This window comes from Halichoerus grypus, chromosome 2 (assembly GCF_964656455.1).
Source record: "Halichoerus grypus chromosome 2, mHalGry1.hap1.1, whole genome shotgun sequence".
NCBI lineage: Eukaryota > Metazoa > Chordata > Mammalia > Carnivora > Phocidae > Halichoerus > Halichoerus grypus.
Window position 1 is genome coordinate 160,828,803 of NC_135713.1, and position 12,106 is coordinate 160,840,908.

Here is a 12,106-nt window from a genome sequence, read left to right on the forward strand (position 1 = left end):
TGGGTGCAGGTGGCTGGGGCCGACCACAGGGGCAGGAGGCAAGACCACGGTCTAGGGTGGGCCGCAGACGGAAGGGGCTTTGGGCCGCGTGAGAAGGGCCGGGCGGGCCCACTGTTACAGCCTGAGAGACAGGCGGGCTCCAGAAGCCAGGGTCTACTCAAGGAAACTTCCCAGGACCTGAGCTGCTTGAGGGCAGGGCCCACGGGCTCCCGCTGAGCAGGCCGCTGTCCTCCATGGGCTTCCGGTCTGGTAGGCAAGACCAACGTCCAGAGCTGGGGGTGCTCGGCGCACAGGAAAGTTCTTAGGCATGGCAGCCCGGGGCTCCCTGAAGGAAGTGGCATCTGACCTGGGCCTTACAGGCTGGGCCCAGCGTCCCTAGTCCTCCTGGCCGCTCACCTCGGTTGGTGACAACAAAGATGACATACTCGCTGAAGGCCTCGGGGCGTGTCAGAGCCATCTCGGCACAGATTTCTTCCACCATGTCCAGGGCCACCTGGAGGGAGGGAAGGGTGAGGCTGGGCCAGCGGAGCCGATCTCCGTCCTCACAGTCGGCCCAGGCCCCGGGAAGCCAAGCACAGAGTTCCTCAGGCCCCCTGCAGGTACACGAACGATCCTCTGAGAATTGGCCTCATGCAGGGAAGGAGCACAGCTCTTGGAGTCTGAGAGACTCAGGGTTCAGATTCTTTCTTGGCAGTATGACCCCTCACCTCTCTGAGCCTCGGTCTGCTTCCCTGAGACATAAGTCCTGCCCTGCCCGGCTCAGCACCCTTGGGGGCCCACCAGTCTCCCTCCAGCACCTGCCTGCCAAAAACAGTCCCTCACGTACAGTGCACGTTTTGATTTTGAGATGGCGTTCAAGGCCTCCGGGGAGAAGAAAGAGCTGCCTCTTGGAACTGCGGCCCGCCTGGGACAGAGAGAGGGGAGGAGATGAGAAAGGCCGGGTCCTGGGATCTGGGCCAGCAATTGTCCCCGGCCATGGAAGTCCCCCAAGCCAAGGGGCTCTGGACCGGCGTGGGCAGGAACACTTGCGAACGCTGAGTGCCCACGGGGCCTCTGGGCAGGGCTCCTGTTTCACGCTCCTCCTGACCCCACCCCACGCTCACCAACACGGCCCGAAGCTCCATGCTGCTGGGGAGCTCCACGCGGCCACCGAAGCGCAAGGTCTTCTGCAGATTCTGTTCACAGGCCCTGGCAATACCTGCGGAGACGGGGAGTCAAGGCCTTGCCCAGGGCAGGCAGTGCGAGAAAGAGGCTCTTCCGGCCACCAGCCACGAGCCCACTGGCTTCTCTCCACAACCCACGGGGCATTTCCTCTCCCACGGGGTTGCTGAGGAAACAGCCCCGAGAGGGGCAGGGATTTGCCCAAGGCTGAGGGCTGCTGTATAAGAACTGCATTCGAACCCACGTCCCATGTGGTTAAAGCCTTTTGTCTAGCCCACAGTCCCCTTGGCTACCTTCGAGCCTCGGAAAATAGCTGTCACCTCCAGCTGCTGACCGGGGGGTATGTCCCCCCGCCAGCCAGGATCCCCTTGCCAACCACCCTCCCTCACCCAGAGTCCGGTGCAGAAGACTGCACTGTCTGTTTCTCGGGGTTAAAGAGTGCCCTCACCCTGCTCTGGGGAGGAGATGGAGGCGAGACTTCTGGGCACATCCCGCTGCCTCCACGGATCTGGGAGCCCTTCCCTGCGGGGGAGCTGGGTCTATTCATCTCACAGTCTGGGAATGTTAACTGAATCAAAGAGGAGGACTCGGGGGCAGGCAAAGTGAGGTGCCCTATCTCCTTCATGACTGCCATGATGACCTTTTTCTTAGGCGGAACCCAGGGGTTGCTCTGGAAACAAGGGTTGGGGTAAGGCTGAGGCCTGGCCCCTTTCCTCCGGACTCCAAGGGGGGAAAGGCTGAGACCCTGCCACCAGCTGGGTCTCACCCCTGCCCAGACCCACTCAAGACCCTTGTGGATTCGCAATGGCCGAGAGAGAAGCAGGGCCTCACCCAGCACTCCAGGCCCTTGCTGCCTCCTTCCTTCTCCCACATGCCACACAGTCCCACCTCCAGGACTTTGCTCCTGCCACTCGGCCCACCTAGAAGTCCCTTCCACGTGCTCACTACCCGGGGTCACCACTCACTGGCCCCTCACCTTGGAAGGGCAGGCCTGGAGTCCGGCTCACGTCCTGGAGGAAGCGAACGAGGTGTGGCTGGAGGACCTCGGAGCAACTGTGGTAGGCAGCCAGGATGTAGAACAGCCTCCAGCCTCGCAGGCAGCTGTCCCTGAGGGCACACGCACACAGGGCCACGTCATAGGTGCCCGCAGCCCTGGAGTGCCGCACCAGGAGTCTCCTGGGATGCGGCTGGACGTCTCCGGCTCTCAGGCAGCTCCTGTTTGCTGAGGGTGCTCCCCGGCCAAGGAGAGGGGGGCGGGGGGGCCCCACAGCCATGCAGGAGTTACATTCTGCTTGGGAAGCCAGGGTGGGCGACAGGGAGAGAAGGAGATGAGGCCCCTGACAGGACAGGCCGGACATGCACAAAAACCCGAGTATTCTCTGGGTAGAATCTCTCTGGGGAGGCTCCTGGGAGGAGGTCCTCAAAGGAGGGCAAGAGGAACCCACTGGGGCTGGGCATAGGTAGTGGCAGGCAGGGCCAGGGGGTGGGAAGGGGCAGGAGGATAGGCTGAGTGCTTCTAAAACTCCTGGGGGGCATAGATAGTGAGTGGCGGAGGTAGACTAGATGGGGACGGGAGGGTGGACCTAGCGGTAACAAGAGCATCCCATGCTGGCCACTTGCTGTGTGTCGGTCCTGTGCAAGACACAGTCATTCACCTTCACCCTGCCCCACAGGTGAGGTTTCATTCGTGGGGACCGCTAGGGTCTGGGGACAGCACTTGGGCTTCCTTTAAGAAAGCACCCACTCGGGCGCCTGGGTGGCTCAGTTGGTTAAGCGACTGCCTTCGGCTCAGGTCATGATCCTGGAGTCCCTGGATCGAGTCCCGCATCGGGCTCCCTGCTCAGCGGGGAGCCTGCTTCTCCCTCTGACCCTCCCCCCTCTCATGTGCTCTCTCTCTCTCATTCTCTCTGTCTCAAATAAATAAATAAAATCTTTAAAAAAAAAAAAAAGAAAGCACCCACTCCTCCCTAGGTCACCGTGGTTTGGCGCCAGGCATGGGAGCCAGGTCTGGCCAACTAGAACACTGTAGCCCCTGGGCCACAGTGATTGGTTTAGGGATGGTTAGTTGATCCAGGTCTGGCCAATTAGAGTTCAGCCTTCCTTTGGATCTGGTGATGGGCTGAGGGATGAAAATTTGACCCAGTTCTAGCCAGTCAAACTCCGTATCCTCCAGCCATGGGGGTTGATTCAGGGATGGGCACGGGACCAATTCAAGCCAAAAAGACTGGATTTGGGAATTTTTGCTACAATATCAGGTCCATCTTGCTTTCCCTAAGATTACTGAGCTGGAAAATGTCTCCCCAGAGCTGGCATCTTGCCAACGGATGGGAAATATTACTTAAGAATGCTATCAACACAGAGAAAAGCAAGACTAGAACATAGAGAAAGCCTGTTCCCAGTGACACCTGGATCCAGCCATGCCTGAAGCTATGTTTAGGCTTTTCAGTCACCTGAACCCTCTTTTGCTTAAATCAGCTTGGATGGGGCTTCTGTCACTTGAAACCAAGATCCTGGACTTAACACATTATCATTGCCATTTTACAGATGAGGAAAGCGAGGCTCAGAGAGCAGCAGTGGCTTGTCCCAGACCAAGCAATTCCAAGCACATGTGGTCTGTCTACTGGAAAAGGATGAGGGGGGAGAGAATCAGGAGGGAAGACCTGGGTGGGGGGTGAGAGGCTGAACCGGCCCCTCCTGAAGCGGGGACACAGCATGGGGACTAGGAGGCAGAGGTAAAGGCCCAGCTCACTCACAGCTTGGTACTGGTGTTGTCCGTGATCTGCTTCACAACTTGGCAGTAACACTCATCCCGCATGACTTCATGGTCCGCACACAGCTGGAGGAGGGCAGGCCAGGGCCCATGCCACACACCAGGCAGAGAAGAATAGGGTGTGCACTTGGAGAAAGGCCTGGTGTCTCTTCCCCAGCCCCTTCCCCACCTGCAGGATGCACTCCTTTTTGGGCTCCCCCCCCCCCCGCCCTGCAATGTCCTGCAACTTTGGTTGACAGATGGGGAAACTGAGCCACACAAGCAGGAAAGGGAGCATCCGGCAAAGTCTGCTGAACTGACCTTCAGGAGGGTGTAAAGCACATCCAGTTCACTCTGGCCCTTCAGCGGAGCATCACCCATGAACCTCATCACAGCTATAGGAACGACTTGTCCCACTCAGGCCACCAGACACCCCAACTGCCCACTCACCCCAGGGTACCCCAAGGTTGGGTCTGTCCCTGGGAGGGTACGACCCGAGGCAGCTGGGGGCTCCTCTTCCTTTAATGGGGCCCCAGGTCTGAGTTGCAGGGAGGGGAAGACTCTTAGGACCGGGGCGGTGGGGGAGATGAGCAGGGTCACACAGTGCTGGATCCCACCCGGCCCCTGGGCCCTGGCTGCAGTCCCATCCCACCCCCACACCTAGGAACATGTCGGTGGCCATCTTGTTGAGGCTGCTGTCGCTGAGCTCGATGAGAGATTCCTGGAGTGGGGTCTGTGAGGGGAGGAGGGGGTGTTGTGTCATGATGGCGGAAGGACAAGTCAGAAGGAGGAGGGCCAGGTGGTGCCTCCCGTCTTATGACAGGAGAGTCCACATTACAGAAAAGGTGGCCAGGCTTGCCTGGCAATGGGGACAGATGCTGCCGCTAGGAGGAATCAGGCCCTTGGGGTGCTGAGAGCTGGGAGGGGTCCCACCGAGGACAAGGCTGTTCGCCTGAGGGGCCTGGGAGGGGAGCTCTTGCATCACCATTTTACAGATGGGGAAACAGGCCTGGGGCTGGACACCTTGGTGAAGCAAAGCATGTCTTCCAAGGTTCTGGACTCCCGACCCTCCTTGGATTTTAGCCTGAGGCCATCCCTGCAACAGGAGACAGGCACTACTGACCAGTCTTGCCTCTGAGCCTCCGGCTACATCCCCTTTACACCCAGAATGTTCTTGACCCAATGTCAGTCAACCAGGCAGGAAGCCTCCCGGAAGCGGAGGCTGCAGGTGGACCTCACATCTGGGTGGTTTCTCATCTCCCCCATCAGAAGTGGGGTGTCCCCACTTGGATGGCTGCAAGAAGCCCCAGAAGGACCTTCCTCAGAGTGGGGACCAGGGGTGGGGCCACCACTCACTGGGGTCTCCTCTGTGGATCTCGGAAATACTTCTGGGCAAACTCAAGCATCGAGTACGGGGAGAGAGTCAGGCTGTCCTCTGCTCGGTCAGGGGGGCCAGCCCTGACCGGGGGACCCTGCAGAAGGGCCAGAGCTAAGAGGTCCTGTCCTGCCACACCTGGTCACGTTCATAGCTGCCCCACCCAACCGCAGGCTGACTCTGCCCAGACCCTCTCAGGCTGCCCCTAACCCCCACCCACCTAGACCCACCCCCCCTCGGTAGTCCTGGCAGCCTCCGCCTGGACACACCTCCCATGGGCCCAGCTGACCCCGCCCCCTGCGGCACCTGGCCACGCCCCCAATCTCAGCCTAGGGTTGGCCTCCCCAGCTGCTTGGTTGTGGCTGATCCTCCCTCTCACTCCTTAGTTTTACTTCACCCCACCCCTCGCTAGCTCCATTCCACACGCCTGACCCCGCCCCATTTGCCTGGCCCCACCCCTACTGGCCCCCAGGCTGGTCCTGCCCCATGGGTCTCATCACAATCCTTCGGCTGACCCCCACCATCCCGACCCCGTTTGGCCACACCTCCAACCATCTCTGGTCACATCCTGTGGGTCACACATCTGGCTAGCCCTACCAGGTTCGCCCTATCCTGGGACTGGCCACGCCCTTGGCTGACCTTGCTCCTGTCTGCCTGCACCCGCGGTCTCAGCCCCATGGCCGGACCTGTCGGTCTCACCTCCCTCCTGCGGCCCACCTCCCATGCAGCCGCTGTGGAGGCCACGGCAGCGGCCACGGCGGCGGCCCGGCCCCGACCTGGCTCGGCTGGCAACTGTAGGAAATCGGGGGCGGCTGCAGGCTGCACCAGCTCCGAAGGGAAGCGGCCCACGCGCCCGTGGATGGTCCCGAACCTCCAGCCTAGGGCGCAGGTAAGGGGTCTGAGACTAACAGAGGGGTCTCGTCTTGGGATTAAGGGGCCCCTCTAGGGATATTCGAGCACCTTCCTGCCCCTGCCCAGGGTCTGTGAGGGAGGCATGCCATGGAGCCTATTTGCAGACAAGGACACAGGGAAAGGGAAGGCATTCCCTCAGTGGGAGGTAGAGTAGAAAACGGTGCTTGTAGACTCTCAGAAAGAGAGACCCAGACCACACACATGGGGACACTAACACAGAGACCCCTCAGCCCCATATGCAGAGGGCTGGGCTAGGGGCCACCAGAAGGAACTGACTGGGCCGCAGCAGGTGCCTGAGGAGGCCTGGCCAGGCCAGACCCCTCCGGGGCACCGAGAAAGCCCCACCGAGCATGTGCAGTGTGAGTGCATGAAGCCAGGAGGAACTGTTTAGGGTTTCCAGGTTTGGGAGCCCTGGAGGCTGGGAGGGGATCCGGGGGTCTCCACCGAAGTCGGGGCCTCTGCGCCGCAGTTCCTCCAGGTACACGACCTTCTTGCGGACAACGCAGCCGGCACTGTAGCCTGGGGGTCAAGCTGACGTCAGCACCTGCCAGGGAGGCCCCCTGGCCCAGCCCCCCCTCCCGTACCCACTGTGTCGCACGGCCCTGACCCATTCGAGGAGGCTCCAGGGGCTGCAGGTGGATGATGTCGCCCTTGTGGAAGGCCAGCAGCGCGGGGTCTTCGGGCAGGAAGTTCCTCACCGCGACCACGTAGTCCGAGTCCTGGGTCGCCCAGGGGCAGGGTGAGGGGCTGTGGTCCCATCCCCCTCCTCCCAGAAGCCTGGGGCACACCCCGGCTCCTCTCATCCACAGCCATTCCTCCCTGACTCCTGGGGGAGGGACCATTCCGTGGGTGTGAGAGGGAAGGACGCTATGCAAGTCGAAGGAGTGGCCTTGTAATGGGCTGGAGTCAGGGGTCCGATGAACACAGGTGGCCGTCAGGGCACATGCATAGGCCTTAGCCATCCCGTCCCTCAGCAAAGCTGCCCCACTGAGGCCAGCTGCTGGGCCTGAGGCTGCCCAGTCGGGAGGAAGGGAGGCTGAGGGAGGCCGAGGGGGGCACTCGCCCTGGAGCTCGGGGGTGGGGGGTGCTGTGACACCCGTGATGAGGGCATCAGGAAAGGCTTCTGAAGGAGCCGGCAAAAGTGGGAACAGGTGTCCCAGGTGGAAGGCAGCACGGCCTATGGAAAGGCCTGAAAGATGACCAAAGTCTCTGGACACACACACACGCACACGCACACGCACACTGGCATCCATGCTTCCCAGGCAGGTGCGGCTGGTGTGTCCAGGTGCAGGAGAGCCCTGTTCTCCGCCCCCTGCCCCTTGAGGAGGGGGCATCCGTAGGAGGACCCTGACCTTCTTCAGCTCCAGGATGAAGTCGTCCACCAGGGCCTTGACCTGGTGAGCTCGGGCTGAGAAGAGGATGACCTTCTCGCTGGCCAGGTTGAACTCCAGCATGTTCTGGGAGGGGATGGTCACAAACAGGATATCCGCAAAGCTGGAGAACGGGAAAGTGGCATGAAGGCAGGGCTCCTTGGCCGGAGGGCACCTTCCTCCCTACCCATCTTGCTCCTCCCGCTCCTGCCCTGTACCGTTCCCAAAGCCCAGCTCCACCCAAGCCCCCTGCCACCTGCCACCACGGAACCCGGGGAGCTTGCGCAGCGTCCCCTCCCCATCCTGCTTGTGGCTCCCGCTCATTTCCTAGCACCCTGTGAACTCACACTCCAGCCCTCACTACCCTTTGCCTTGCTCCATTTTGTTTGTTTTTTAATCCAACCTCCCAGATCTCGCCCACACAAATATATCTCTTTCACCCACTGACCAAATTCTCTGCATCTTTCAAAGCAAGAGGCTTTCACGCAACCAGAGAGCGAGGCTCTATCCCTGTCCTTGTGTGACAGACGACAAAAGGGGCTGCTGGTAGGGGAGGGGTCCAAGGACTCAGCGAGGTCTTATGCCAGAGCACCCTTGCCCTTCCCGCTGCAACAAAACTCGGCTGTTCACAACACAGACGCCCCCACTGTGCAGTGGGGAGGGCAGGGCTGGGGTACAGTCTAAGGGGCGGGACAGGGTAGTGGGCTTCTAGCTCATCCGCTTCCTGGCTGTGTGACCTGAGACAAGCCACTTCTCTCACTGAACCTCAGTTTCCCCGTCTATAAAATGGACTTGCTTAAAAGGGCTTGGCACAGAGCCTGGCACGTTACAGGCACTCGGCAGTCGGCTGGGGAAAGAGTCGGGGAGGAGATGCGACTCTGCCGGTCCGCGCCCATCTCCAGCCAGCCCGGGTCTCGCCCGCCGGTCACCTGTATGTGCGCAGGACCCGCAGCTGCCCACCAGCCTCCCGGCTGCCCTTGACCATCTGCAGGAGCTTGATGCCCGTGTGGGACACAGCTAGGATCTGCACACCGGTGCCCACGCTGCCCTGGGGCGGGGATAAGGGACACGTGAGAGTCTTCTAGCCTCCTCCCTGAAGCCCCTGGGTGAGTGGGGGCCGGCAGGGGGCTCGCACCGTGGCGGGGAAGAGGCGGGAGAAGTAGACCTCCCAGCTGTCGCGTGCGGTGCTGACCACGGCCCGCTTCACGCTCTCCGTTGCCAGGGGCCGCTGTGTGTCCAGCTGGTTCTGGGCTAAGGGATGCCGGGTCAGGTCAGAACCCTCCCTCCTCCTCCCCTGCCAGCCCACATTGCAGGGAGGGAGGCTGACACCCGGCAAGAAGGTACTGGAACAGCGTGTTCTCAGTGTCTACACAGACAGAAAGGATGGCTAGGGCCACACTGTGTGTCAGGCAAAACTGAACTCAGCCTGGCACCTAGCCATGGAAGAGGCCAGAAGCAGAGCCAGGAGGGCTGTCTGGGAGGCAAACGGGGCTGGGTTTGTCAGCCCCGATCTCCCTCTGAGAAAGCACTGGCCTGACTCTAGCTGGCTGCCCCATCCGTGTCCTTTCCCGCCCCCCACGGTACCAAACAGGGCCTTCATCTTCAGCCTCTCGTCCTCGGAGATGCGCAGGCAGGCCTTGGAGAGCGTGTCATGGAGGATCTGTGGGAATGGGCCGCAATGCGGGTGGCTGGTGAGACTCCCCCCGCTGGGAGCCCAGGCTGGACTGGTCTAGTGGGAGTGGGAACGCGGAGGGTCCTATTTCTACAGCAGTGGGTCATCTGTGTGAATCAGATCCCATTTACAAAGGCCCCCCTCCTTCCTCCTCTCTTTTTTTTTTTTTTTAAGATTTTTTTATTTATTCATTTGAGAGAGATAGAGGGAGAGCATGAGCAGGGAGAGAGGCAGAGGGAGAGGGAGAAGCAGGCTCCCCGCCGAGCCAGGAGCCCGATGTGGGGCTCGATCCCAGGACCCTGGGATCATGACCTGAGCCGAAGGCAGACGCTTAACCATCTGAGCCACCCAGGCGCCCCTCCTTCCTCCTCTCTTCTACAACCCATGCCGCCCTTCCTGGGCCCTAGCTTTCTCCTCTGCTTGCTGGGGCTGGGATCTGACTTCTGAGTCCCACCTAGCTCAGACAAATGGTGTGTCTGGTTAAATCAAATTGTGAGCTTACTGACCTTGTCCATGAGGGTGGGAAATTCAGTAGAACAGCTTCCCATCCTCACTGTGGTCAAGCACCCCAAATCCAAGAGTACAGAAACGAAATCTGCAGACAGCTAGTCTATGTACCCATTGCCCTGATGAGTACACTGAGGCAGAAAGGGAAAAGAAGACCTCACCTGCCGGAACAAGAGGTCTAGCTGCACAGGGTGGCTGTAGCTGTCCTTGGGGTAAAACACCTGTGGGATCGGGGCTCCAGTGAGGCCCTTGGGACAGTCCCCTCACTTTGCTTCACACCCGGACCCACCCCCTAGATACAGCGGGCTCCAAACCACCAGGACCCCTGGCCCTGACTCCTTCCTCTAGGCGAGGCCCCACCTCGTGCCCCACCCCAGCCCTGCCCCTCCTCCCTGTCCCTTGCAGGGGAGAGGGCTTTGCCCCCCTGCAGCCCCTCCCTTGGCTTCAGCCGGGCCAGGTACCTCTTTGCGCAAGAAGATCCGCCAGGGGGCGTCCTGGTAGCCGTAGAAGTTGGGGTTCACCAGGCGGTGCAGCCGCGTCTGCAGGGGCTCCTCAGGGGGCTCCAGCGACCGCGAAGGCGGCCCTGGGGAGCACAGTGAGTCGGAGAGGCATGAGTGAGAGAGGCAGTGCTGATGAGGAAGGGGATCGGGGGTGACCTCTTGTCGGGGAAGGGGCTGGGGCTAAGTGGTTTCCCACACCCCTGGCTGTAGACACACCAATCATGAGGCCACACGCACCATCATACAGCTCCACCCTGGCTCCATCCTTCATTTGACACATGTATAGATCACCTGGTATATGCAGCAGGTCTGTGCTACGGGCTGGGGGTGACCGGTACGGACAAAGCGCCTGCCCTTGTGTCGAGTCTTGTGGTAAGTGTAGATAGAACAGACAAGGCATGATAAAGCTCTCAGTTCTAGGAGCTGGGATGGAAATAAATCTGGGCTACTTAGTAAAGAGTCTAGGGGCTGGCCTGTGAGGGTCCTTCGGTCTCCGTGATCTGGCATACCTCTCTGAGATGACACTGAACCAAGACCTGAATGATACAAGGGCCAGGCATGCAAAGATCTTCTGGGGAAGAGCATTCTACCTACAGCAAGTGCAAAGGCCCTGGGGTAGGAGTGGGCTTGCCGTGTTCCAGGAACAGAGTGTGCCAAAGGGAGAGTGGGAGGGGATGAGGTTGGGGAGGTGGGCAGATGGTGCAGGGTTTCACAGACCATAGTGAGAAGTCTGGAGTTCATCCTAGGAGTCATGGGAGAGCTTTTGGCAGGGACATGAGGTGAGCTGATTTATGTATGTATGTATGTATTTATTTTTTTGATTTATGTGTTTAAAGATTCACCGTGGTTGCCATGAGGCAGAGAACATAGAGATTAGGATTCCAACTGTGAGGCTAGGAGGGTTGGGTTTAGATCCCTGGTCTGACACTTTTGAACTGTGTGATCTTGGGCAAGTCACTTCACCTCTCTGTGTCTGTTTTCTCATCTGTAAAGTATAGACAAAAACAGTACTTCCTTGAAGGATTTTAGTGAGGATTTAGTGAGGCCAGAGTGGGTCTGGCCTGAAATCAGTGTTATTTAAGTGCCGATATACTTACACAAATGTGCACACAGTAGGTCCACGGGGGCTCAGGGACACAGACACACACACATGCCACGGACACGTAGACCAGGACTCCCCTGTGCGCACACAGGCTCACTCATACACCTGGACCCTCGTGTCCCTCCCTCCTGGCCTCTCACCTGGTGTAGGTCCCATGGATGGCCTTGGGGTGCTGGTCACTGGCTTGACCAAGGCCACGGCCTCTCTGGGCACCTGTCCCCACCACAAAGAGAGTGCTCAGGGGGCAAGACGGGGCACCCAGGAAGAGGGCAGTGGCAGGGGCAGCAGGTTTCTGAATTTCTAACGCCCCGCTTTGTCTTCTATCCTGTTGGGGCCCAGCCCGGAAGTGCCCCCCACCTGGCTGCCAGATGCTGCCGCTGGGTGGCTCATCTGCCCCTTGAGGATCATCAGCGCCTCCTCGTGGGGGTCTGGCCGCTTCACAAACACCTTTCCGCCATCCTTCCTGCTGGGATCGGACAGGAGTTTCTTCTTCCCAGCCACAAACTCCTGTAATAGGGAACTTCTTCCTCCACCCCCCACCCCCACCGTTACACGTGAGCACCCAGAGAGGATCAGAGACTGGCTTGAGGTCACACAGCACAACCTAGAGAGCAGCAGTCTAGGCCCTCCTCTGGCTGAAGGGCTCGTCTGGACCATCTGCATGAGCAAACTCACTCCCTGAAGGGGGCTGGGCAGCGGGCTGCCCCCCAGGTGAACGGCCACCCGGCTGACGGCCACGCGGTGAGGAGGCCACTCTT

The 12,106-nt window shown here is 60.0% G+C and overlaps 1 protein-coding gene across 1 annotated transcript in view; it reads right to left on the minus strand.

Moving 5' to 3' along the window:
- Positions 1-12,106, minus strand: part of MYO15A (myosin XVA) — a 49,211-nt gene that overhangs the window by 8,860 nt on the left and 28,245 nt on the right. Inside the window, exons 40-59 of the mRNA XM_036113052.2 lie at positions 11,706-11,811; positions 11,489-11,561; positions 10,208-10,329; positions 9,908-9,967; positions 9,152-9,227; positions 8,703-8,818; positions 8,497-8,615; positions 7,550-7,691; positions 6,805-6,916; positions 6,642-6,716; positions 5,985-6,163; positions 5,267-5,382; positions 4,934-5,006; positions 4,571-4,643; positions 4,232-4,305; positions 3,915-3,997; positions 2,138-2,268; positions 1,104-1,198; positions 827-904; positions 397-493 (exon numbers count right to left, since the gene is read on the minus strand). Of these exons, the coding sequence (XP_035968945.2) occupies positions 397-493; positions 827-904; positions 1,104-1,198; positions 2,138-2,268; positions 3,915-3,997; positions 4,232-4,305; positions 4,571-4,643; positions 4,934-5,006; positions 5,267-5,382; positions 5,985-6,163; positions 6,642-6,716; positions 6,805-6,916; positions 7,550-7,691; positions 8,497-8,615; positions 8,703-8,818; positions 9,152-9,227; positions 9,908-9,967; positions 10,208-10,329; positions 11,489-11,561; positions 11,706-11,811 (2,000 nt within the window). The remainder of the gene's footprint in view (positions 1-396; positions 494-826; positions 905-1,103; positions 1,199-2,137; positions 2,269-3,914; positions 3,998-4,231; positions 4,306-4,570; positions 4,644-4,933; positions 5,007-5,266; positions 5,383-5,984; positions 6,164-6,641; positions 6,717-6,804; positions 6,917-7,549; positions 7,692-8,496; positions 8,616-8,702; positions 8,819-9,151; positions 9,228-9,907; positions 9,968-10,207; positions 10,330-11,488; positions 11,562-11,705; positions 11,812-12,106) is intronic.